This window comes from Eschrichtius robustus, chromosome 19 (assembly GCF_028021215.1).
Source record: "Eschrichtius robustus isolate mEscRob2 chromosome 19, mEscRob2.pri, whole genome shotgun sequence".
Lineage (NCBI taxonomy): Eukaryota > Metazoa > Chordata > Mammalia > Artiodactyla > Eschrichtiidae > Eschrichtius > Eschrichtius robustus.
In genome coordinates, this window is record NC_090842.1 from 21,762,686 (window position 1) to 21,788,831 (window position 26,146).

Sequence of the window (26,146 nt, forward strand, 5' to 3'; positions counted from 1 at the left end):
GTGTGTGAGCCATACACATAAATTGACCTGTTCTCATGCAATTGTGAGGCAGCTCTTCCTATGAAGGATGCAGTGGCCACAGAATTAAGTGGATTCATCATAGAAAGAATTAAAGAATCTGTCTTTGATAACTGCAATTTACACAACCAGCAATGTACACCTAGATACTCAAGAGAGAACATTTCAGGAACAGAGTATCACTTTTTCCCAAATTAAATCTGATTTAAGCCTAGGATTATCATATGTTATTCCTCTCCTTTGATTTCCTCTCCTCGCCTCTTCCTTCCTCTCTTCTCTTCTCCCCCACCCTCTCTGTAAAACAGACAGGTAACTAATTTTGTGCTGAGACATACATGGGCTTGAGCGTTACTATCTGGACAACCAGGAGCAGAGGGTTTCACCTCCCAGAGCCTCAGTCCCCCACAACTGCAAAATGGGGATGAGAGCATGGACCATTCAGGATTGCTGTGCAGGTTAAATGACATAGTGCATGCAACATGCCAAGTGTCTAGCAGAGGGAATATGTACCTTTTACACAGTAGCTACCCTGCAAATAGTAAAAGTAATAGTAATCATAGTAGTGGTGGTAGTAGTAGTATAGTGGTAGTTTTACCATTAGTAGAAATAAAACTCTTTCCGAGGCATATGGTACTCCAACTAGACTTTTTACAATTTCTATTAAAATTTATATGTAGATGAGATCATGGTGGTCCTGTAATATCTTCTCCTACCCACAGGAGAAGCCCCCTGTGAAATATGATAATACCTGTCAGGCGGACGGCCAGTCTGAGTTCCTGTGCCTGACGTGAACCAAAGCCTCTGTTCTGAGGAGCACAAGATCTAGTGGCAGAGATCCTTCCGGCCAGATATCTGTCCTTAGGCTGAGCAGCATTTTCTCTCCCTCCCTGAAGTTTCTATCCATCAGTCCCAGTTTCGTACCCCCCTGGGGCGAAGCAAGATGAATCTAATCACTCTTCTTCATGACAGTGCTTTAGATATTTGAACAAAGTGATCATGTGCCCCCAGAGCATTCTCTTCTACAAACGATACAGCCTCAGATCATTTCTCCATGTGGCTTACATTCCGGGCTCTTCAATGTCCTGATTGTCAGTGTGACACCCAGGACTGAAAACTCTAACACCGTCTATGGAAGAATACAGAGGGCAGAGAACCACCTGTGATCTGCACTGTGTGTTTAACAATGTGGCTAAATAAGTTGTCAATCTCTTTGTGTTGAAAACTTATCAGGTGTATGATTAAGTAAAACGTACAGATCTATGATGTGTGTGTGTTTGTACAGGTAAGTTGTACATGTGTATGTGTATTTATGTATATGTATATACACATATATTTGTGTGCATATTTCTTGTCCTCTCTCTCTCGCTCGCTAGAAATGATCCTTGTTAACAGTTTTAATCTCACCTGCAAGTTATGAGATTTAAATGAGTCTACATGTAAATTGCTTACATGGATCAGATGACTATAATGCTACCTATTCTTATTTTATCTTCACATGCATTAACATGGTCTATTTGCCAAGGTCTGCGACAGGTTCTAGAGATATTGATATATCTGGGAATATGTATCCCTAAATTATGTATAAAATACGGCCTCTGCCCTTAAAGAAATAAGAGCCCTGGGAGAAAAAAATTTTTTTACATGATGGGTCAAGTACTGTACACTGTTCCTGACTTATGATGTTTCAACTTTACAATGGTGCAAAAGTGATACACGTTCAGTAGAAACTGTACTTGGAATTTTGGATTTTGACCTTTTCTGGGGCTAGTGATACCTGGTCTGGGGCTAGTGATACCTGGTCTGGGGCTAGTGATACATGGTCTGATAATCCCTCATGCTGGGCAGGGCAGCGAGCCTGAGGCTGCCAGTCAGCCACCCAAAAGTAAGCGTAAACAACCAATACACTGCAACCGTTCTGTACCCAGACAACCGTTCTGTTTTTCACTTTCAGCACAGTATTCAATGAATTACATGAGATATTCAACACTTTATTATAAAATGAGCTTTGTGTTAAATGATTTTACCCAACTGCAGGCTAATGTAAGTGTTCTGAGCACATTTCACGTAGGCTAGGCTCAGTTATGATGTTCTGTAGGTTAGGTTACTAAACGCATTTTCGACTTAACGATATTTTCAAGTTACGGTGGGTTCATGGAGACGTAACCCCATTGTAAGTCAAGGAAGACCTTAAGAATTAGGCACGCGGTGGGGTGCACAGAACACAAAGGAAGGATACTAAGTTCATACTGGCAGCAGGGGAGAGAGATGGGCAAGGAGTATCGGGAAAATATTTCTGGAGGATAGGACACCTGAGCATGGAATTTTCAAAGAATAAATTGGAATTAGCCAGAGCATAAAGGAGCAAACTTGTTCTAAGCAGGGGGAGGAATATATGCAAAGAGGATGATGCTGTGGGCATCTGAGCACGGGCAGAGTTGAATAGGTTTCCATGCATTTGGCTTCAGGATATAGATGCATTATACGATGTTAAATGTCCAGTTCATAGGAAGTTACCGTCCCAGCAGACTGAATGCTTGCCAGTTTACATCTGAGAAATACCAGCGCATACTGGAATGAGAAAGCTCTAGGGAGACACCCAAGCTCCACAATGTCTAAGCCATACCACCCTGGATATACAGCTTATCAGCTGGCATTACAGCTTCTTCATCAGCAAAATCAGTGTAATTACACTCAGCAATAACACAGAGAAGGCACCTCCTTTCTAGTAACTGCTTAGCATGCTGCTGCCACTACTGCTGCTCACTTGTGACGTGACATTTAAAACAACATTGGCCGAATAAAATGTATAAGTACTCTAGAAGCCATGCTGTTAACAAAAGGAAAGCAAAAGATGTTTATCGTGGAAAAGCAATTACTGGGTGCTGGGCATGAGGGTAAGAAATAGGGTTAGGAGGAAAAGGCTGGAAAGGACTAGCTGCTATTCTCAGCTGCCTTTCTGCTTTGAAATCGTACCTCCTTACAAGTGTTGATCTGGATAAATCTATTTGTTCCACCAGAATCTTCTGTAACTACACAAACTTTTAGCTGGAAAAATAATCTTACTTCATTTTATACATCTGCCACATCCAAAACAGTTTTACCTGATGATTGATTATTTTGTAGCACATCTTCCAATGTTTGCTTCTGTGACTCAACTGACATAAAGAAAATAGACTGTCTGGGTGCATTTTCCCCTTCCATAGATATAAGAAAAGCTATAGGAGGAGAGCAAATCAGACTGTAAATACACATGATAAATTTTGCTTCTGTTGATAAACCTTTCTTAGTCAATCAAGAATTGCTTGTACTGGGGACTTCCCTGGTGGCACAGTGGTTAAGAATCTGCCTGCCAAGGCAGGGGACACGGGTTCAATCCCTGGTCTGGGAAGATCCCACATGCCACGGAGCAACTAAGCCTGTGCACCACAACTACTGAGCCTGCACTCTAGAGCCCGTGCGCCACAACTACTGAAGCCCGTGCACCATAACTACTGAAGCCTGTGCGCCTAGAGCCCGTGCTCTGCAACAGAGAAGCCACCGCAATGAGAAGCCCACGCACCACAACGAAGGGTAGCCCCCTCTTGCCGCAACTAGAGAAAGCCCACACACAGCAACAGAGACCCAACACAGCCAAAAATATATAAATAAATGAATAAATTTATTTTAAAATATATATATAAATATATATATATGTAAAAGAATTCCTTGTACTAAAGACTAAATGATGACTATATGTCACATAGTAGAGAACTACTAATGTAATTTGGGCCAGTTAATGGATTCTGCTTTTACTCTATTTTCCCTTCATATTCTATACCAAATCTCTTTAGAGGAGCTGGCCTGACATACGTGATTTTTTTCCCCCTCCTCTTTGGTCATCATCCCTCTTCGAGGATGCCTTCTTTTAGCATCCTCTTTGGCAGTAAATGTTAGCAAACATTTATTGAACACCTACCGTATGCCTGTATGCTTGAGAGACAGTGATGAAGTATCAGTGATTATTGGTCTCTAGATGTCTCCTGCAGAGGGACAGTGGCGGGACAGACGAGCATAGGGGATAATACACTGTAGCAAAATCAAACTGTAGACAAGACTGTGGGAAGGGAAAGGACAGGAAATATTTTTCTGAAACGTTTGATGCCTTAGTTCAATTTTGAGAAATGAAAGCTAATGAGAAGTAGGAGTGAGATGAGTGAGGAGCACAGGAGAAGAAAGAAAACACTCACTGAGTATTTACTATATTCTAGGCACTGCGATGTATCACCTTTCTAACTTACAACAATTCTCTGAAGGAGGTACCGATGTTATTAGATGTGGAAAGTGAGGATCACAGAGGTAAAGTATCTGCCAACAGCAAGTAAGGGCCATAACCAGAATTCAAACTTGGGCAGCTCAATTTCCAAGTCCATTGTCTGTGTCATGGAATCCTGCTCCCTCCCCTGATAGGAGCAGAGAAGGAGAAAATAAGATGAGCAATGGTATGGACACTTTAGGTAAGAAAGTAGACAGGTAAAAATCTTTGGAGGCCTTGAACAGCAAGGAATTGTTGACAAATGGCCCTGAGTGGCAACATCAGGGGACCTGGCTGACCTTCGCACTGAGCTCTGGGGTCAACTGAATGCCCTCCGTGTCCTATCACTTGTGTTTCAGGGCAGGACTCCAACTGACACAGAATCAATATAAATGTATCCTTTGGACATACTTTTGAAAAGCTGTGCCTGGAGTGAAGGTAATCAGTAACCATGGGCTTTCAGAGGGAAACAGAAATGTAGAAATCTTTCGGCCAAACTCATTTTAGACAAGAAGTGGCTCAGAGAGAGGAAAGTATTTGTCCAAAGTCTGCTCAGAGCTGAGGGATTTCTCTTTTTAACTAATTAAACATCAGGTGACACTGTCTTCCTGACCCAGGAGGATATTCGCGGGCACAGGAAAGGAGAGCAGCCTAGGGCCCAAAATGATTTCATAAAACTGCAGGTTGGGTTCTCTGCAGGCCTTGCGCGCGGGAAGATGGCGGCGTCCCGGTGGAGGTCTTGAAGAGATCGGATTGGTATGGCGTTGGCGTCGGGGCCAGCAAGGCTGGCGCTTGCTCGCCGCGGGCGGCTCGGTCTTGGGAGCTGCGGGGCCCCAAGACGTGGGGCATAAGAGTGGGGCATGCGCTCCACGCGGAAGCCCGAGCCTCCTCCCCCGGACGGGGTGTACGAGATTCCTGGACTGGAGCCCATCACCTACGCCGGGAAGATGCACTTTATACCTGGTCTGGCGCGGCGAGTCTTCCCGCCCTGGGACCCCGGCTGGACGCACCCGAAGTTCCGCCACTTGCCCCCGCTTCACGAGCACCTGCTGTACAAGGACCAGGCCTGCTACATCTTCCACCAGCGTTGCCGCCGCCTCGAGGGTGTAAAGCAGGCCCTCTGGCTTACCAAGACCAAGTTAATAGAAGGCCTTCCTGAGAAAGTGTTTAGCCTTGCTGACGATCCAAGGAACCACATAGAGAGCCAGGATGAACGTGTTCTGAATGTGATCTCTCGTGCTTGTCTCTGGCACTCTAATGAACAACATCCCCAAGAGAGAGACCTACTGCCCAGTCATTGTGGACAGTCTGATACAGCTGTGTAAATCCCAGGTTCTCAAGCATCCTTCTCTGGCCAGGCAGATCTGTGCCCAAAACAACACGTTATCCACCACCTGGAATCGAGAGTCTACTCTTATTCAGGTCCATGGTTCCAGTGGAGCCCAGCTGAATGCCAAGGATCCTCTGCCCCCCCAACGCCTTCCAAGAGGAAGTAGAAGCTGCTAAGAATCATGTTCTTGAGACCTTCTATCCCATATCTCCCACTATGGGTCTTCAGGAATGCAATGTTTATGATGTGAATGATGACACAGGATTCCATTTTGTGTGTGTGTGTGTGTGTGTGTGTGTATCTCACATCTTCTTTATTCATTCATCTGTTGATGGACACTTAGGTTGCTTCCATACCTTGACTATGGTAAATAATAATGCTGTGAACATTGGGGTGCACATGAAAAGACCCTCAGCATCACTAATCGTCAGGGAAATGCAAATGAGGTAACACCTCACATCTGTCAGAATGACTATCAACAAAAAGATAAGACGTAAGTGTTATTAGCAAGGATGTGGAGAAAAGGGAACCCCCGTGCACTGTTGGTGGGAATGTAAATTGGTGCAGCCACTATGGAAAACAGCATGGAGGTTCCTCATAATATTAAAAGTAGGACTACCATATGATCTAGCAATTCCACTCCTGGGTATATATCCAAAGAAAACAAAATCATTAATTTGAAAAGATCCATGCATCCCTTTTTTCTCTCATCCACTTGAAGCCACTAGGCTCTTCGTCAACAAATACAATCAGATCACTTCTGCTTAAGAAAAAAAAAAAAATTCAACAACTGCCCATTGCATTCAAGATATGATTCACAATCCTTTCCTTGTCCTACAAAGCCCTGGGTTATCTGTCTCTGTATTTCCTCAAAGCTCTTTAAGCATCAGTCTTACAGATATTTTTTAGCTCCTCAAAAGTTCCAAATTCCATCTTGCCTCAATGCCCTTATGTAGTCTATTTCTTCCATGAATGTTCATGTTCTCTCCCTACACTTATCCTAACTAGCCCGTCTTCATCTTTTAATTCTCAGCTTTGATTCATACCTTTACGGAGACCTCCACTCACCTCTCCTTACCACCTCTCCCATATAAATTAGTTCCTAGTTATATTCCCTTGTAGACTCTGAGCAGTTAAGTCACATTTAATTATTCATTTATTAGCAAACTATTTGAGTAAGCTGTCCAATTTTCTGAGCTTCCCTGTTCTTACCTATAAAATGGGCTTAAGAATACTTGCTCTGTAGAACAGTTGTAAAGATTGAAATTAAAGTACTTAATAGGCATTCAATGAATAGCTATTAAAAGTGTTATTCTTTAATTCTACCCATGCCCAGAACAATACTCTTTGCAATGGGGAATCAATCATGGCTTAAGACCCAGAACTAAAGTGACTGTCAATCAGAATAGAGAGAATTTTCTGGAATATTGTTTCCAAGAAGAAAGCTCTTGGGCCACCTGTGTAAAATACTGCATTCCATTTTGACCTACCTTTGCTCTATGGAAACATCACTATTATCTCTTAGCCACCAAAAAGGCAACTGAATAGGGAAAGGGAAACACACAACCACTAGATAAAGCACTGAAATAGTCTATGCTGTGTAAGTTCACTTATCTTAAGCTGAGGACACTAAAGAAAGATTTTTTTTAAGCCTTCTCCATCAGCTAAGGATCATTTCTGCCTTCCCTTCTCAGCACTGATAGTCAGTGTTTCAACATTCATGAAAACTGGAACACAGAGCTCTCAAATCCTGTAGTCTAAATTGTAGACTATTTGCAAAGCAAGCCGGTACCAACCTTGAAAATACTTCCAGTGGTTCTCCATGAGCACAAACATATTTAAATGCACCTATTCACAAGTTTAAAAAGTAACGTAAATGTATGCACATACGAACATTGAAATAGCCCTCTGTGAGGCACTTTATTAAGCCAATTTCTTTGTCCATACAACAAACAAACAAGAATTAGAAATCAGAATCAGAACTGTCATTATGCATACCTGTAATTCATTTTAAGAAATTCATATGTTCTAGAAAAGCTGCCTGCACACCACCACTTTGTAAATTGGATTATATTTTTAAAAGCACTAAACAAGGTAGCTATTTTAATTAGCTTTCGAATAAAACCTTTGGTAAAATGCAGAATCATTTTGTAGTGTGAATAACTGGCATCATTAAATTCACTTTGTAAACAAGGGACACTTGCACCACATTTAGATTCAAGCAGATGATTCATCTGCTCTTGGTTTGGGGATTCATTCATTCAGTTAGCATCTTTCATGCATATATTATTCACGTATTCATTCTGCAAATATTTACTGAGTGCTTACCATATGCCTGGCACAGTATTGGATGCTCAAGACACAGGAGTGAATGAGAGAGATGATGTACTTTGCCTTCCTGAAGTTTATAGCCTGGTGGAGCAAGATGACCAATAAAAACATGTAAATTAAAATATGTAATATGACGTCAAGTACATATATGTTATAAACAAGAATAAAGCAGACTAAAGGGATAGAAAGTGGTAGACTACAGGGGATTAGAGCATCGAATGGGTGATTCTGCTGGTGAGAGAGCCAGGTAAATCCTGATTAAATAGGCAAAATGAGGGAGCAGACCATGAAATAGGGGCAGGGTGCTTCAGGCAGAGGGCAGAACAAATGCAAATGTCTTGAATCTGGAGTACACGTGCATTTGAACAACAACAAGAAAATAAGTGTGGCCTGAGTGATCAAGGGAGAGATTGGAAGATCAGCAAGATAGTCAGGGGCTGGCTCAAGTTGTACCATCTACACTGTGGAATGGAGGCAGGCAGGAGGCAATTGTTCTCAGCACCAGTAGGGGCAAGGGATGAGTGACCCTCAGAATCCACAGATTTCTGGCCATCACGGAAAGGTATGGTTTTTCCATATAGATCAACATACTTATATCTTTTCGCTTATATCCTCCTTCTTCCTCTCTTACGTTCTCCACTTCTGCTGACTTCCCCTTCCTCTCTCCCTTACCGCCTTTCACCCTTTCATCTTTTACCCTTCCATGAATACTTTTTTGTGTACCTACTGTGTTGCAGGCACTGTGCCTAGGGATCCGATAGATGCCCTCTGCCTTGGGTGTAGAGGAAAGTTCTTCTCTCTCTTCCCCACACACCCCCAAACATATCAAGACTAGAATCTGTTGCATGAGCTTCTCCAAAGGGCAAGCTAGTGGGATGACGTGTGAGTCAAACATACATAGGCTGGAATCCCAGTTCCAGTACTTACCAGTTGTATTTATATCGAGCAGGGCATATAATTTTCTTGTCTCAATTCTCTCATCTGTAAAATAAGGATAATAATACATACTTTGAAGGAATGTTTTGAGAATTTCTAGTTTTATATATAAGTTGGTGATTAATACTATTACATTAATATTTCTGCTTGCTTTCTTCCTTTACAACTGGAACTTCAAAGTAAAGGAAGGACATGGTTACAATTTGGTAAGACACTGAAATCGCCTTCGGATCTTCTGTCTCCTCTAATGTTCTAGAATATTGTATTCATGATTATAGGATATAACCTATGGGACCTGACAACCCAAGATGACCCAGAATGGTGGCATGATGGAAATCTGTTTCTGCTTGTGGGAGAGTGCATTAATGGCCCCAACTCTTTACACTTCTCTGTATTCAGACTCTTTGCCATGCAACTTCTGAAGCTTCTTCCACTAGAAAAGCAGATTATATTTCTCCACCCATTAACTTTCAATCTGGCCACATGGTGTGCTTTGGCCAACAAAATGAGATAGAAAAGATAGTTTCCAGTTCTCAGCCTACTGGAGACCACCTCAACCTCAAGACACCGCACATATTTCTGCTTGGCATCTTGTGCAGTGACCATCACCATGAGAATATGCCCAAGCTAGCCCTAAGGAGGAGGATGAGAAATACAGAAAGCTGAGTGGAGTTACCCCAGCCCAGCCCCAGCCAACCCACAGATGTATGAGAGTAAATAACTGTTCTTTTAAGTCACTGAGTGCTGTGGTTATTCATACCCTAGTATTACTGTGGTGATATATGACTGATATACTGGCCTTAATTTAATAAAAATATTTCTTAATTAACATTATCAATTAATCAAATATATTGATTGGACTTCTAATGCACCAGGTGCTGGAGATACAGACAAAAACCAAAAAAGGTATCATCCCTGCCCTCGGGGAACTTATAGTCTAGGTGAGAGGGAAAGACAAAGAAACGCTACAGATAGAGTTAAAGTGGATTATGTTTGAGAGATAGGGGATTCTTGGAGTCAGGGCTTCGCCTGAGATGATTGCCTGACTGCTCCTAGTGGTGGAAAGAGGAAATGCATCTAAGAGAGGTTTTCAATTTAACAGAGTCTTGACTTAAAAACTCCAGAATATCAGCTCTGGAAGTATCCTCCTCAGAACTTATGTTGAGTAAGCTCTCATTTACAGCCATGGGAACTGAGGCTCACAGAAAGAAAATTACTTACCCAAGGAGATTCAGTGAATTTGCAGATCTAGGACATGAACCCAGGGCCCCTGCCCCCAAGGTTGGCACATCTAATTCTATATGACCCATGACAGGCCTTACAGTGTCAGTAAATTTTGAACTGCTAAAATATTCTTGACCAGAAGTTTTATTACAAATATCATTTATGATAAGATTAATCTCCATCATTATTATAATTCATACTGTAACATGACTCCTTTCTTGCTCAGGTGATTTAAGGTGTGACAATAATCAGACCTCATAATTAATAATAGTAATTAATAACTTTCATTTATTGAGCCTCTGCTTTATGCACAGTGCTTACTGCTCTAGGTATGTGGGCACATTTAATCCCTGCAACAATCTAGGCACAGATAGCAAGCCCCATTTTACAGAACTGGAAACTGAATCTCACAGAGATTAAAGTCTTTGCTAGTAAGCAGCAGAACCAGGAATCAGACTCAGATCAAAGGCCTGTGGCCTCCCCACTTATCTCTGTGGCCTCAGCTGTGGGAATCTCTATCTGAAATGCCTGGTTCAGAAAAGGCATACCTCTTCAGTCTTTCTCAGTGTTCTCCCTCTGCCTGGGGAAGGCATGATGTGGGCCTACTGCAATGTGATAAAACCATCTCCCTATTTGGATCTTGCCTCACTTTTTATACCATTTACCAAAGGATGCCTCTAGAGCAGGAAACTTTGAGAAGGCCCGGGGTAGCCTGGGGCTTCTAAGTGAAAACAAGGAACTGACTCAGCAGGGCCTGGCTATCTTCAGAGTCTGAGGACAGACGCATCAAAGGGATGAGAGCCTGGTAACTTTGATGAAGGAACCAACAGGAAGTTACCAGCCTCTTGCTGACAAGGACAAAGAGAAGAAAAGGCCCATTTGAGCCTCATCTCTGTCTGGACCGGAAGAGTCAGGAAGCAGAGGGGACCGTTCAATCCTGCCTCCCGAGCAACCCTGAACCCTGGCTTCCTCCCATGAAGAACAAGGTGAAGGAAAGGTGAGGCAAGTTAAGATAAACACCCAAACTTTTGGCTGCTGGATGAACTGAATCTTTTAATTTAAACTGTCAGTGGGTTCTTTTTTTTTTTTTTTTCTCTTTTCCTTTTTTAATCCAAACTGTAATCACACAATACTCCACCCAAGTGCTTGATATGGATTTCTAAGACAGATCCTAACATAGTCATAAAAAAATCCCCTCGGAAATGTGCACTTTGTACTGTGTCTATGTGTAGGTGTGTTTAAAATGTCACGAACTGGAATGCCTAACTCTAGTTCCCAGGAATTAATCACTTAGAAGAGTGAAAGGGGGGAATTAACTTGCTTTAACACTTATAAGACTCTCCAAAGCCGTCGCCAAAATAGAACTTGCTGAATATAAGTATGGTTATCTTTCCATAAGAACTAGAACTCTTTTTTTTTTAAATTTAAACATTTCTCTCTCTATAAAACTGCCTTGCAATGTTTTCCCCCTGGGGCTCAGCTGTAGGTCATAGATACTCCGGGAATAAAGGTGTAAATTTTTGCCTTCCTTTTTGGTTATAATTCAAAGAATTTTAATAAATTTATAGATTTGTGCAACCATCATCATTATCCAATTTTAGAACATTTTCATCTCCCAACACAGTTCCTTCATGCCCATTTGCCGTTAATTCCTATTCATACCGAGACAACCACTGATCTGCTTTGTCTCTATAAATTTGCCTTTTTTGAATATTTTATATAAATGGAATCAGAAAATATCTGGTTTCTGCACCTGGCTTTTAGCATGTTTTAAGGGTCATTCATACTGTAACATGCATCAGTATTTCTTTTCTTTTTAATGCTGAATACTATTCCATTATATGGATATACCACATTTTGTTTATCCACTCACCCGTTGATGGACATGTTAACTGTTTCCAGTTTTTGGCTATAATGACTAACGCTGTTATGCACATTCAGGCACATGTGCCTGTGCGGACATAAGTTTCCAGCTGTCTTAAGTAGACTCCCAGGCATAAAATTGCTGGGTTGTGCAAAGGAATATTGAGTGCTGCTATACACTGGGTTCCATCTGATTCAGGTGTGCAATGTCAGTAGAAATCTGCCAAGCAATTTTTAACATACTTTTGAAAATCTGCTGATGCTATCATTCACGGAAGGGATGGTCTAAAAAAACCGACCACCACCAACAAACAACTGCTGTCACTTAACGAATTCTGAACCAAAAAGCAAAGAACACATTCCGGATAACGTCAGGTCAAATGTGACAAGGCTCATCCTTGGTCCTGTCTCCAAAATGGAATTAATGAAACTTTTCTCACGGATCAAGCTCTGTCCTAACCATCACCAATCCCCAACATCATTGTATACCTGCAATTAGACTGATGAGCCCTTCACGTTCCCTTCCTGTTTCCACTTTCACTTACGTGGAAAGCATGAGAAAATTCAGACAAGCATTAGTAGACAAACAAGAGCAAACTCCGAGTATCTCTGAGGGAGAGTGGGGCCCTCTTCCCTCCTCTCCTCTGTAACTTCATTTATAAGTGGAACCGTTGAGGTCAGAGCACCCCATCACCATGTTCTGCCCCTTTAGAGTGCGGGGACCTGGGCGGTGGCATAGGACATACTAAGCCCATACAAAGTTTCAGGGCTTAGAGCAGACAGAAGTGGCAGATGAAAAGACAGGACCAGAGAGGATGATAAAGGAAGCAGGCAGAGTGTGGAAGGGACCAACCTGTGGAGGGAGAAGAGACAGGCACCGCGTCCCACTCACTGCGCTCTCGGGGAAAGCGCTCCGCCTCCTCGGCCTCTCGAGGGCCTCGCACCGGCACGTGTAGGGCGAGGGTGGGGGGGGGGTACCTAGCGCCCAGAGGCCTGTCTCCTTGCGGCATTTGGGAAGTAAAGGGGGGCCACTTAACCTCCCAGCGGGAAACTCAGCGCCCCCGCCCCCAGCCGAGGAAACGGCAGTTTAAAGGCCACGGCCACACGGAGGGCGAAGGACGCGGCAGCTTGGCTCAGGACGCCGGCTGGGGCGGCGGCCGACGCCTCAGGGATCCCGGACCCGCCAAGAAGCCCGCGGGCGCACGGGGGGGCGTGGGCGTGGTAGCCGGATGGCCCCGCCCCGCCCGTCGCCCCCGCGCGCAGCCCCGCGCAGTCCCGTGCCGCGTGCAAACGTGAGGGTTCTGCGGACCGCTGGGACTCCGGCGCCCAGGGCTGGGAGCCCGAGAGCCGGCTTTGGCCGCCCCCACTCCCCTCCCACGACTACAGTCCCTTCCCCCTTCGCGCACCCTCCGAGGCTTTCTCTTCATTCTTCGACCTCATTAGTGTTAATTCCTCGACTCCTCTCCGCCCCTCTCGCCCGGCTTTCCCTCCGCTTCCTCCTTCCCCTTCTTCGCGGGCCCATCACTCCTTTTCCGTCCTCATCCGCGTCCCTCCTGGGATTCCTTTTCCCCATTATCCGTTTGCTGCTTCAGCTTCCCTCAGTCTCTGCTTTTTCCGCCGCCTCCCACCAAAGGAACTTGTTCCGGCCAGGGGTCCCCACCAGCTCACAGTCGTCCCCCTCCACCCTACGGACGGCGGCGTGTGCGGGTCCCAGCACCGCTCCCGAAGCACTAGCGCCCCGCCCAGTCCCTGGCGTGATTCCGAAGCCCAGGCCCCGCCAGCCTTTTCTCCCGGCGACTCCGCGAGGGCAGGAAGCAGGCCCGGGGCCCCCTCCTCCAACGAGTCCTCCTGGAGGGCTACGGGGGCCACCCAGGGAGGATGCAGGCACTGCGCCCTCAGGCCCGGTCTCCCGCAGAACCGCACTCTCCACCGAGCCGGGGCGGGCGTGCGGCGAGGGGGCCTGAGGCAACAAGTGACGCTGCGTGCGGGCGGGGGCCACTGTACCTGCCTGGCACGGGGGCCGGGCCAACCCTGGCTAAGCGATCCCGGCACCCGCCTTCCCCACACTAGGCTTTGGGGATTGGGGGGGCGGGGGGAGGGAGAACTGGGAGAGAACAGAGACGTGGTTCTTCCCAAGTCCAAAGTCTCCCTCCCCCAGGTTTCACCACCCGCGCCCCAAGCAGAGTTTGCTAGGCATGGGGAGAGGGAGTAGGGCAGAAGCCACCGACGTGGAGGGATCTTTGGAACGTGGGGCGATGGGGTGAGGAAGCACGATGCCGGATTGCCCCCCCCACTTGGCCGACGCTTTCCCCCTACCCACCACCCAGGCCTCCTGGGCCAAGGGCCCAGCCTGACCAGCTGGAGCGGATTTGGGCGAAGGAGGAAAGAGGGGCCCCGGAGCCCTCCCCAGTCTCCCTGTGCCGCCCTCCCTGATTGGCTGTGCGTCCCCGGAGCCCAACTTCAGTCGCTCTGGACTCCGTCTGAGCCCCAGGGGAGCCGGAGTGCGGCGACCCAAGGCGGGAAGGGGGCGGCCACGAACCCCGGGGGCTGACATCCCGGGGGCCCCTGGGGGAAGGGACGCGGACGGGCCGGCCCCCGCAGCCTCTGCGAGGCCCAGCTCGCCGCGACTAGCGGCCTCCGCTCCTCTCCGCCCCCCGCCCTTTCCTTCCCTCCCAGCGGCGGCCTCCCTCCTCCTCCGCCCCCCCACCCCGCCCGCCACCTCCCCCCGGTTTCTCATTCCTGCCACCAGCGCGCTCGGCGGCTCATTCCGCGGCCGCCGCCAGACGAGGGGAGCGTCGCGAGCAGATGCCGCGGGGGCCGCTCGCAGCCGCCGCCGACTTGTGAATGGGACCCGGACTAGGGCCGGGGCTGACACTGCTGCGCTCGCCCTGCGCCAGCGACCGACGGCCCGCACCTCGCGCCCACCCTCCAGGGCCCCAGGTGAGGCGCACCGCCAGTGCCTTCCTCTCGCCTGGATGGGGCTTCTTCGGGTGGGGTGGGGGTTGTCTCTGGATGAGAATGTTTGGGGACGGGGGAGGACTGACTCGAGAAGGTTTCACTAATGCAAAGCAGAACCGGGGGGAGGGCGGAGGTAAGAGAAGATTTGTTTAAAAATCGAAAAGGAAGAAGCGAGCCAGCTGTGGGCGCGGGCAGCTTAGGGGGCAGAGGCGCCAGATGTGCGCTCCAGTCTCTCCCCCAGCTCCGGCCTTTTATGGGGTCTGCGCCGAAGCCGCGAGACAGGGGCTTTGCACCCGGCTGGAGCTAGAGGCTGCAGAGCTGCGCTCCGGACACGCCGACTGCCCCCCGGTCAGGTCTCCGGGAAAAGTCGCCCCCGGCGCGGTGTCCGCCCGCCCGCGCTGCGACTCTTTCCGAAAGCGAAGACATGACCGCGCTCTGCAGGGTCCCTACCCCTTCCTCCCCATCCCCGCCGAGCGCTCCCGGGGACTCAATTCCTCCACCGAGACCGCCGGGGAAGCCCCGGAAAACGGAAGGAACCCAGCTCGGGTCGGCGATTTCCCCCGCACTTTTACAGCGTGGGTTTGGGTCCGCAGACTGCGGCTGGGGCTGCCGACTGCGGTGCGCGCGCCAGCCCTCAAGCCGGAGTCTCTTCGGGTGCTCGGGGGGCCGTTTGTCAGCACCCGCCAGCTCAAGGGGTGACCCGTGAGCGGCTCAGACTCGGGCTCGGCTCTGGCTGGGTCTTGGTGGAGCTTGCCGGGGTCAACGTTAACTTTGCGAAGCAAGCCTTCCCCGCAGCCTGCGCCTCCTCCCGGAACGCGCCGAGCCTCTCCAGCTCCGCACGCACGGCCTCCCTCCCTCATCTTTGCCCCGGAACGGGAGCCGGGGGTGAGGAGCTTGGAGAACCCCGCAGAACGTGGGGGCCGGCGAGGAGAGCACCCCTCTCCCCCTACACCCGGGTACAGCTGTAGGAGGCCTGCCTGGTGCTGTGAAGAAGAGAGTCCCCAGAGAAATTGGGGTCAGGGAGGCCCCCGGGTCGCGCTTCTTCATCCCTTTCTTGCCAAGGCCTTGCTCCTTGCTTTCTGGGCGGGGGTGGGGTGGGGGTGGGGGTGGGCGGTTGTGTCCACACGCCTCCCTTTTCCCGGGTGAAAGGTTTTCGAAATGCTAGAAAAAGAAAGCCCTGTTGCTTTTGCTGATAATGCAGCAGGAATTTCACGGGCCAAAGCACTGCTATTAAGAAATTGCATCTTTTAATTATTTAATAATGCCATCCCTGCATGACGACGGGTCGTCCCTAAGGGGTGGGGTGGAAGGTTGTTTCTAAAATCCTGCTGCATGAAGGTATACATCTGCCTATATAAAGTCTTCCCTCCCGTTTCCCTCTAAAGAAATCTTTTTCGGATGGCTCTGCAATCTTTCCTGGTTTTCCTCTTCCTATCATTCCTATCAGTTTTCCTACGAGGCAGAGTAAGTTTTCGATTTAATCACAGGGAAGCCACGATAATTAATCTGGTGAGAGGATGGATCGATTTATCACTTGGGCTTGCAGCAAACATCGATGGTTTTGCGGGGTGTCTGGATTTCCCAGGGACCGAGGTGTAGAAGTGTTCTCAGGAGCCAGGATCCGCCAGCATCGCATGAGCACATTTGCCACGCTGGGCTCTGAGAGCTAGAGCCTAATACCATGAGAGAGAAGAGAAGAGGCTGACCTTCATTTCATTAATCCTGGAATCATTTTCCCTACAAATACAGAGATGCAGCCATCAGAACCCAGAAGTAATCACTGCCCAACCCCTGCTGCAGGAAGCCTGGTCTTCTTCCAGTAGAACAAAGGAATAAAAGTTGCAAAACAAAGAGACAGAGGGTTGGGGCCAATGCCAGAGGGACCCTGAAGCTCCTGGTCACTAAAGTTCCTTAGTCATGAGCTCTAATTCAAAGTTTTAGAGTTGGCCAGTGGGCCCTAGAATTCAAACCTCTGTGCAAGACTGAAATCCTGCCTAGTACAAAGGAATGTGAGTAGTTTTCAAGTACAGACCAGGAAAAGGCATCTGAGAGGCCAGGAAACTTTCCTTGAGTGAGAATTATCTTTACATCTTGCTTTTGAAACACTGCAAATTAATACATGAATCTTGCAGCTGCACTTTATTATTAATAATTATTATTACTATCATTATTTTCCTTGTTATTTCAGAGTCTGTATAAGCGGGTCATTTTATTACATTGTCAGAAAAGAAATAAATAAATAACCCTCCCCACCCCTGGGGGAGGGAAAATGAAATGAAGAGCCGCATTGAACGGACTGAGATAGGATAATCTGTTGCGGCCCAGACATGTAGATTTACTCAAACTGAGCTTATTGCCTACTAGAAAAATAGGCTTTTGAAATAGCTCTAATTGAAGCACTGGACCATCTTGATAGCACTTCAGAACTTTCATTATGTTCAGCATTCTTATCGAAACACCAGACAGTAAAATTACTAGAAACCTAAATTCTGTTTTCAATTAAGATGCAATATTTTGTTAATTTGAGAATTTTTTAAAAAGTTACATCTGGTTTTTTACGACCCAGAACTCATGTTTCCTCTTTGCAGTGGTGGCTGTGGATGTGTATGTTTGTTTGTTTATTCGTGGGAAGAGGAGGGGCAGGGTTGGCGAGCCATGCTGTGATTTGGGGGAATACAGATCAATTTCATGCTCCTTTAATGCACTTGTCTTCATAATTCATGGTTTTTCTTCCACTTTGAATAGAATTACATGGCTGCTTTGTAAAGATTTCTGGTTTGGGGACCCTCATATGGGAAACACCATGACTTTGACCTCAAGGCTTGATTTACAATGCCAGAGCTACAGTCCCATGAGCATAGTGTGTCCCAGAACCTTGCCTGTGAATGTCTGTGACTTACTAAGTTGACAGTTCATGTAAACTTTGATCTGTGATATTCAAAGCTATTTTCAGAACCATCTAAAGATCTGCAAATCTGATTTCAGTCTGCCTTCATTTTCTACACATTTATGTAGGCAGATGTTCCAGAAACATGATCATTTCGTTTAAGTTTATTTTCAATATTGATTTTTTTCACTTTGATCATAGGAATACCTTATCATTAAATAGTAATGATAAGACAGTGGTCTATAGAGTTTGAAAGTAGGTAGCAAATCTTTTTTTCTTGAACTGTCAAATTTGCAGAATAACTATAAATTCCTAAGTTTTTTTTTTTTTTCCCTAGAAAATCTCAGCATTCTGTAAATTCACCAGCCAATGGTTTAAGGGATTGAAATGTGTTTGGGATGTTTTTCCCACTTATGCAATTGGTCCTTGTTCCATAAAAAGTTACCTGATTTGTCAAGAACCCCTGTTCTAGATTTACCAAAACATCGTAGTTGTCAGCCTTTCCAGTCCAAAGTTATTGCCCCTGAAATATGTAAATATCTTTGGTCTCTCTCTGTCTCTCTATTTATAGATATGTGTGTGTGTGTTATTTAAGGGACTAGGGGAAAAACATCAACAGGTCTGGTAAAAAAAATAAAATAAAACAAAGCTGGAGAAAGTTGGACAAATTCTGATGCACCAGTAGGAGTAGGAGTGAGCTTTTCCATCAGGATTACTATGATAGCCATCCACAGCCTCCTCTATGGGCAAAGAAGGACTAAAGAAAACACTCGAGGAGGATAATTAAACATCTTTCTGCTATAATTTTACGCTGACATTGAGAGCCTTGTGCATCTCTGGAAATGGGCTCCTTCGCGGAAGATTGCACTTCTGGCCACTAGAGGGCAATGGCACCCTTCTCCAACTTCGTGCGTGGGGCCCATCTGCTTTTGAGGGCACCATGAAAAGCGGTTTTGTTACCAGCAGCCTTGTCTGGACCTCTCAGGAGAGACGGAATTCAATCTCGCTGTGGTTCAGGCTACTGCTTGAGCAGTTTGTCAGGATTAACATCTTTCTAGTCGGTGGATCCCGTTACCTTCACTCTCTTCCCACCTTGGAGTTTACTAGAAAGTTGCAAAACCTGAATCTTGAGATGTCTGAGCAGGAGATGGATGGGGGCTGGGCTGTATGAGAAACAAGGTCAGTTCTCACTGAGTCAGTGATCTGGGAGGATTTTCTGGCTCTTTTCTTTTTTTTTTTCTTCCCTGCAAAAAAGCATCATTTCAGACTCCGAGAGGAAGGGCATGAATAAAGAAGAGAAATATTAGTGAGATTGCTGTGATATCATTGCCTATTCTTTCAAGAGGTTTTTGAAGATGTCTGCAAGACATTTTTAATTTGCAAAAAAGAATAGCAGTTTGATCTTTGGTAAACACTTTGGGGCATGGAGTTTTAATAAAACAGTAAATATTTTACTACTACCTTTAAACCATTCTTCATATTGCTGTACAAAACCTAACTTTAGCAGAGTGTAAAATTTAATTCAAGATTGGTCCTCATGCCCTGGAGTTTAATCATTTGACTTTTCTTTCCTCCTCAGTGATATGGAAATTACTGCTTATGATTAAATTGCGTATTCCAGGCTGCACAAATTTATATTTGTTACTGTTTTATAGTGTCATTATGAAATTCAGAAGAATGAAACAAAAAACTAATGCTATACTATAATTAAGAGGAAAGCTGTATTTAAAAAAATAAGTACTGTCTTAAGTAGATTCTTATTTGTATCTTTTTTTTTTTTTTTTTTAACTGAGTACAGTTGCCTCCCTGGTGAATCAGCAGTGGTGTTCTTTGCAGCTCTGAGTGCGTTGGAATGCAAGGGCAGTTGATGAAGGAGGGATCAATGCAAATGGATTATGGGAGGGAGTATTAAGTAACTCAGTGGAAAGTAAGACAAAGTGTTTTGTAAACCGAAGCTCACTTACCGCCGTACAGTTTATTTAACTTTTAAAACGAAGGCACTTTTAAATTGTAAGTGCTTGTGAATAATGCACGCTCATTAGAACTGGAGGGAAAATTTCACTGTTATTTGGTTTAATTAGCCGTCAGACAGTCACAGAGTTCCAAGATGCTTATAGAGATAAAGCATTGTTCTCAGAGTCTCTGTGGTCAGGGTTTCTGCTCAGGCAGAGCACCTAGTACACAGGATGTTAAATGAGATGGGAGTCTGAGAGAGAAGAAGAGAGGAAAGGAAGAAAGAGGAGGGGGAAAAAAAAAAGAGTGTGGGAGAGACTAATGATGCTGTTTCTCATGGCAGGCCAAGGACTGGTGTCTCTCTCCCCTTTTCTCTCTCTTTCTACTCATTTAGACCCTGTGAGGTGCTGAATCCAGAAAGCTGGCATACACAGCCTTACAGGCAGGCCACAGTAAACAGTGGCCAGAGCCTTATTCTATTGCCGTCTGGCACTGAGTACTCATCAAAGGATATTGTGAATAAGCATTGCCTTTTTCTCGAATTTTTCTGGTTATTCCAGTTGAAGAAAAACCTTCATTTACTCCATGAACCTCCTTATTTGCTGGAAATCCTCCTGACACGGTCCTCTGCACTGGCATGATTTCACAAATTAAGATTACTTCTCCACGTTCACTTTTCTTGAAGAAAATGGCCACCATGATGATCACCTAACATAGCAACCATAGCAGTGGAGGCCCCTACCTGAATTTAGTTTAAGACACACAGAGGTCTCTTTCCAGCCATTGCTAGGCTCCACCAGTGAGATCAAACAGTGAGAATTTAGCGCAGCATCCCTGCCATGGATGCTGATTTATTCTCAGTAAGAACAAGCATGGATGAAGGCAGGGATAGACATATCCTCTAATTATGGTACATTCACCCCCACCATGATCTCTGGGTATGTGTTACTGATGATCACATCCTGAACACTCAGGCCTATTACCATCATCCCCCAGGCCTGGACCACCTATTCAGACTTAGAGGCAGTATTGCCGAGCGACAGGGCCAAGATCAGGGTGAGGAGAGTGAGGCTAAGACGTACTAGTGCAGTTAGATCCTGTCTGTATTTATTTATTTATTGGCCACACCACATGGCATGCAGGATCTCAGTTCCCAGACCAGGGATCGAACCCGCACCCCCTGCAGTGGAAGCGTGGACTCTTAACCACTGGACCTCCAGGGAAGTCCCAATCCTGTCTTTATTTAAAATGTTGATATTTTGCTCATTGTGGATTTTTTCTAGTGATCTTGATTTTTTAAATATTTCCTTAAAATATTATTTATCTTGATTACTGAGATTTTTGGCATCCCCTTATATTTTGTGCCCAAGGACAGAGCTCCACCTGACTCACCCTAGTTCCAGCCCTGCCCAGCAGTTTGATTCTTCTCGATTCCAGCTCCACTGCTTACAAAGTAGTAACCAAAAATGAGCTACCTTACTTCTCTAAGACTCAGCTGCCTCATCTGTGAAAATGGAGCTCCTCACAATACCCATGTCCTAGGATTGTTGTAAGATAACATAAGGATTGGGTGCAATGCCTGGTTCACAACAAGCACGCAGTGACTGCTCGGGCCTTGTCCTCTCAGAAAGAGACCTGAGCTTCACTTTTATAGACTAATGGTGGCAGGTAGAAGTTCTTCCTCACAATTTTTAGGCCAAAATCCTTCACTAAACTTTCCCTTTGGCTTGAGGCCTCTCCGAATTAGTGATGAATTGTTTATTAGTACCTGCCTTTTTTAAAAAAAAAAAACATTTCATAAGTTTAAGTGACCCATCCCTCTTCCATTTAAAATATTCAAGAGGCAGTCGAGATTTTAGAGATAAGTACCGCTTTTGAAAATTGCCTGCCTCCTTCCTACCTTTGCATTTTCTCCCTGCTTGTTTTTACACATGGGTTGCTGTGGAAAAGTTGCCCTGAAGTAATATCTTACTGGGAAAGCTTGCTAAGCATGTGATGTTGAGATATTCCTCACAAGGGTTGCTTCCCTTTAAAAGGGACGCATTACTATTCCAAACTAGCTTAAATGATAATTACTCTCTTGAAAAAAATGTCGCCATTTCCAGAATATGCCTGTTTGTTTTTCAGGTAAATGTAGTTTGGGGTTTTCGGGAGGGTGAGCAGTGACAGTCTGACCCGTGGGAAGACTGCAGCTTGAAGAAGCTCTTGCCCTCTCTGCGCTCTTCCTCGGGCCCAAGCAAAAGCCCAGGGATTTGGCATCACGTTAAAAATAGCAGGAACCCTCACCCCCACGCAGCTGTTGATGGTGCTCTGTTTTCACACCCAGTATCACAGTCAGGCTGGGCTTTCCAAGGCTCCTGGTTCTTCCAGATTGTCCTGCTGTGTCCCATCTGTGGCCTCCTTGTGTCATCTGTTCCTACCCCAGGCCCTATGCATTCCCTCCTGAGTGCAGGGTGCAATGAAAGGAAGGCTCTGCCTGTGTTTACTGGGAAAAGGGCAGGGGAGAGAGCCAACTTTATGAGATGCTACTCTGTGAAAGGTGCTGCACCCACTACCTCCTTAATTCTATGCAGTCACCCTATGAGGAGGGTACTGTCAGCTCCATTTTACAAGTGGGTAAAATGACCCCCAGGAGGATTCCAGACACTTGTCCAAGCTCACCAGGCTGAAGGAAGGAAAGCCGGGTGTCCAAGCCTTTCTGACTCCACATGCCCAGCAGTTTTCTGCTATGGGTGACGTGTGTTGCAATCCTGGGCCTCCTCAGCTTCCTGGAGAAGAGCAGCTAGACAGAGAGCTGAGCTGACGGCTTGACCCTGTGCCCCTACAGGATCCCAAATCTTGACCATAAAAGGAGCCTCTGAGATCTTATGGTCTAACTCTCCCTCTCAGCAGGTTTTCTGCTTGCCACTAACCCTGCAGCTGCTTAAATGTCCTGACGACAGCATGCTAGCGACCTCTCTGGAACCCCATGACATGAGAGGTGATTCATCAACTCTGTTCATTAAAATGCCCCCTCATATAAGGAGCTAAAATACCCCCCTGCTGTAACTTTCTCCCAACAGTTACTTTGCCCCTGCTCCCCATCACTTTTTCCTTCTCCTGACAGCCCTACAAATATTTGAAAATGGCATCCAGTAACAGTTAAAATCCAATAAAAAGTATTTATTGAGCACTTAGCTAGTTTCAGGCACTGTGCTAAGAACATTCTATAATATGAGACTTAGCCACAGTGACCCTATGAGCTGGTAAAGTTATTGCTAGCACCTTACAGAGGAAAAAACCCAGACATTCCCAGTGTTCCACAGCTGGTAATTGGCAAAGCTGGGATTCAAACTCGGGTATCTGACACCAAACTTAACCCCTATGTCAGTGTGCTCTGCCGCTCAGCGCTTCAGCTAATCTGGCGAGATACAGTTTACAGACCTTGCACCATCCTCATCTCTCCCATCTACTTCCACTCCATTTTGTCATTGTCCCCATTAACATGTGGCATCTTAAATCAGAGTCTCGATTGCAGTCTAACCACCATACGGTGATTGGACCTCCTACTTCCTGTAGCAAGGACTGGACATCCCACTTTACCAAGTAGAACTCTCAGGAGTCAGATGTTTGAAGTCATTAACTGAACTATCAGCTATTCCAGTCAACCTTCTTTTAGAGATGAGGGTCCAGGGACCCAGAGAAGAACCATGACTTGCCTGAGTCACTTGGTAATTTAGGAGCAGAGGGAGCAAGAACTGGGGAGCGGGGGTCTTGGCTCTTAACCCAACCTTTTACCACGATCTGAAAGCAAAAGCCTTTTTACTATTTTTTTAGAGTCTATATACCTCTGGTCTGATTCTTATTTAAACATATCATTGGTTCAAGTATATATATATATATATATATATATATATATATATATATATATATATATATATATATATTCCCCCTGTAACATCATTTGGCAGTTAAATCGTAACATCTATATATGGGGCTTTGCATGAACCTACTATTTGGAAGTCATGGTCAGCCAATGCAGTGCCATTTGATAATATTTTGCAATATGTACCATTTGACTTCACCCTTCAGCTCTGTCCTATCTGAAAGACATCTACCACTAATACTTCCATTCCAAGTTTCCAGAGATAACAGAGTAGGAATGGCATCCTCACCTTGCCACCCCTAAGCTTTCACAGGGCCCTCTGGCAGGGTTTGGTTTGAACTCCATCTCAAACTCATTTCTTTGTCCCATACTTTATTGAAAGGCCTGGGCTGGGCACAATGAAATGGTCAAATCACAGGGCCTTCCCTCAGAGAGCTGACAATATCAATGGTGCAGAACATACTAGGTCTGTCTGTAAAATCTCAAGGCCTCATACTGTCCGTGCTGCAAAGGAAGTATAAACAAAGAGGACCACAGTGAGGACAAGCCACATGCAGTTCAGTGATCAGGGGTGCTTTGGGGAAGGAAAAACAGCATTGCACTGCTGCATGGTAGGAGGGGACCCTAGAGGCCACCCAGACCAACACGTTATGCCATTCCTGGCTACCATGTGCTGGTGATGACTGGAGCTCACTAGTCATATGGAGCTCACTACCCCTGGATGCAAACCACTGAGACATTAGGAACTTTCACTTTTAGAAATACTTCCTTAGGTTGAGCCAAACTCTGTTTCCCCAGAGGTTGTATTCTTTGGTACAAGCCTTTGATGTCATGCAGAATAGATACAATTCTTCCTCCCCATTGCAGTTATTCAGGATCTAAGTTGTCTTCCAGGATGCCTTCTCCCTGGTCTTAACATCTCTAGAATGAACACCCCATTCATTTTTGCTCCAGCCCTCCTCGGAGGGAAGGACTGAAGACAGAAATCTAGAGGCAGCTAGACTCTAGACTATCAACTCCCTTCTACACACTTCTTTTATTGCAGCCCGAGGCTACATTACATTAGCTTTTATTGCCAGCCACATCACCCAGAGGACTTATGCTCCACAGTTAATTTGTTTGTTTTTCCTTACATGCTGCTGTTAAGTGACATTTCCCCACCTGTCCCTGTGCACATAAGACATGATAAGGCACCTTCAGCAGTGCTAGGGAGTCAGGCTGCCTTGCTTCAAAGCTTGCCGCTTCCCAGCTGTGCAAGTCACTATATCTATTTCTCAATGTCCTCAACTGTAACACTGGGTTAATGATGTCTACCTTATAGGATGGTTCTGATATTAAATGATATTAATATATAAAAGTGTTTAAAGAGTGCATGGAATGAGGTTGCTGTTATTATTATCTCTGTTATACTTCATATCTATAGTCTGGGTCCATTGATCCAGTCTTCCAAAATGTTTTTTAAATTTAAACCTTTAGTCTATTGTCCAGAATATCTGTCATCCCTCCTAGCCCCATGCAATAGGTTGGTTTACTCAGACACCTACCTTTCTTATTAGAAACGAAACACAACACAACAATAAAAAAAAACCAGAATAGAAGCAGGGACAGAACCTTGTTAAACTACAGAAGACACTCCTTTTGAGTGATTCCACACCTTGGAATATAATATTCTTCATGTTACTCATTTCTTGTAATGCATAATTGCCATTTTGTTTGCTTGTTTGTGTGTTTGTTTGACTGCATAGCACCCAAACCCCCTTCCTGTGTTTGGAGACTAACCCACAATAAGACTCTATAGAAAGAAAGCCCTCCTTCTACTCCACAGCCTTGAAGGGCCACAGAGTTGCTTCCCTAGCTCTCCTGGAAGCTAAAACGCTGATTCAACTTCCCAGTGTGCTTTAAATTTGGATTCAGTATCTTACACTTACGCTTACACTTACGCACACACGCGAACACACACACACACACACACAATCACTGGCCATGAAGAACTCACTCTGGTCATTGCAGCAGTGACTGCTGTATCATCCAATTTCCAGGGGTAACCAGGGTGGTGGAGCAAGCTATCGCTACCCATGTTCAGCGGGGACAGCCACAGTGCCCTCACCCACCCGGTTCTGTGGCAGGATCTGGTCTGTGGTTCTGACTGCCCAGGCTCCTACATTCCTGACCATTTTCTGACCCTGCTTCTCTAGTCTTCCTGCAAGCACTGTGTTACCCAGAGTCTGTATCTGTTGCTTTGAACTAAGAAACCCAAAAGGCTTCATTTCCCTGCATATCTTTGCAAGACTGTTGTAAGAAAACTTATCCCCTGTAATAACGAGTGGGGTATCTGGCTTTTGAGTTCCTCTCAAATGCTTAATAGAATGTTGATAGACAGTTAGATGTTAAGGTGTGAGGATAGAGCAGAGAAAGCCTTTATTAAACATTGAATGGTCCAATTTGGGTTGAGCAAGAATTGGGCAGGATGTCAGGACCTGAGCAGAAGCC

General features: G+C 45.6%; 2 protein-coding genes and 1 pseudogene across 3 annotated transcripts in view; 2 read left to right on the forward strand and 1 right to left on the reverse strand.

Moving 5' to 3' along the window:
• Window positions 1–5,067: 5,067 nt before the first annotated feature.
• On the forward strand, window positions 5,068–6,776 carry LOC137753531 (large ribosomal subunit protein mL37-like; annotated as a pseudogene).
• A 6,805-nt stretch (window positions 6,777–13,581) lies between these two features.
• LOC137752373 (collagen alpha-2(I) chain-like) lies at window positions 13,582–14,730 on the reverse strand. Its single transcript, XM_068527101.1, has 2 exons — window positions 14,218–14,730; window positions 13,582–14,028 (listed from the first exon to the last, which is right to left on the reverse strand). The coding sequence occupies exons 1-2, from the start codon at window positions 14,728–14,730 to the stop codon at window positions 13,582–13,584; spliced, it is 960 nt and encodes a 319-aa protein (XP_068383202.1).
• Window positions 14,496–26,146, forward strand: part of CDH11 (cadherin 11) — a 143,880-nt gene continuing 132,229 nt past the window's right edge. For both annotated transcript variants that reach the window (XM_068529016.1, XM_068529015.1), the window contains exon 1: window positions 14,496–14,933. The gene's annotated coding sequence lies outside the window, so the exon portion shown is untranslated. The remainder of the gene's footprint in view (window positions 14,934–26,146) is intronic.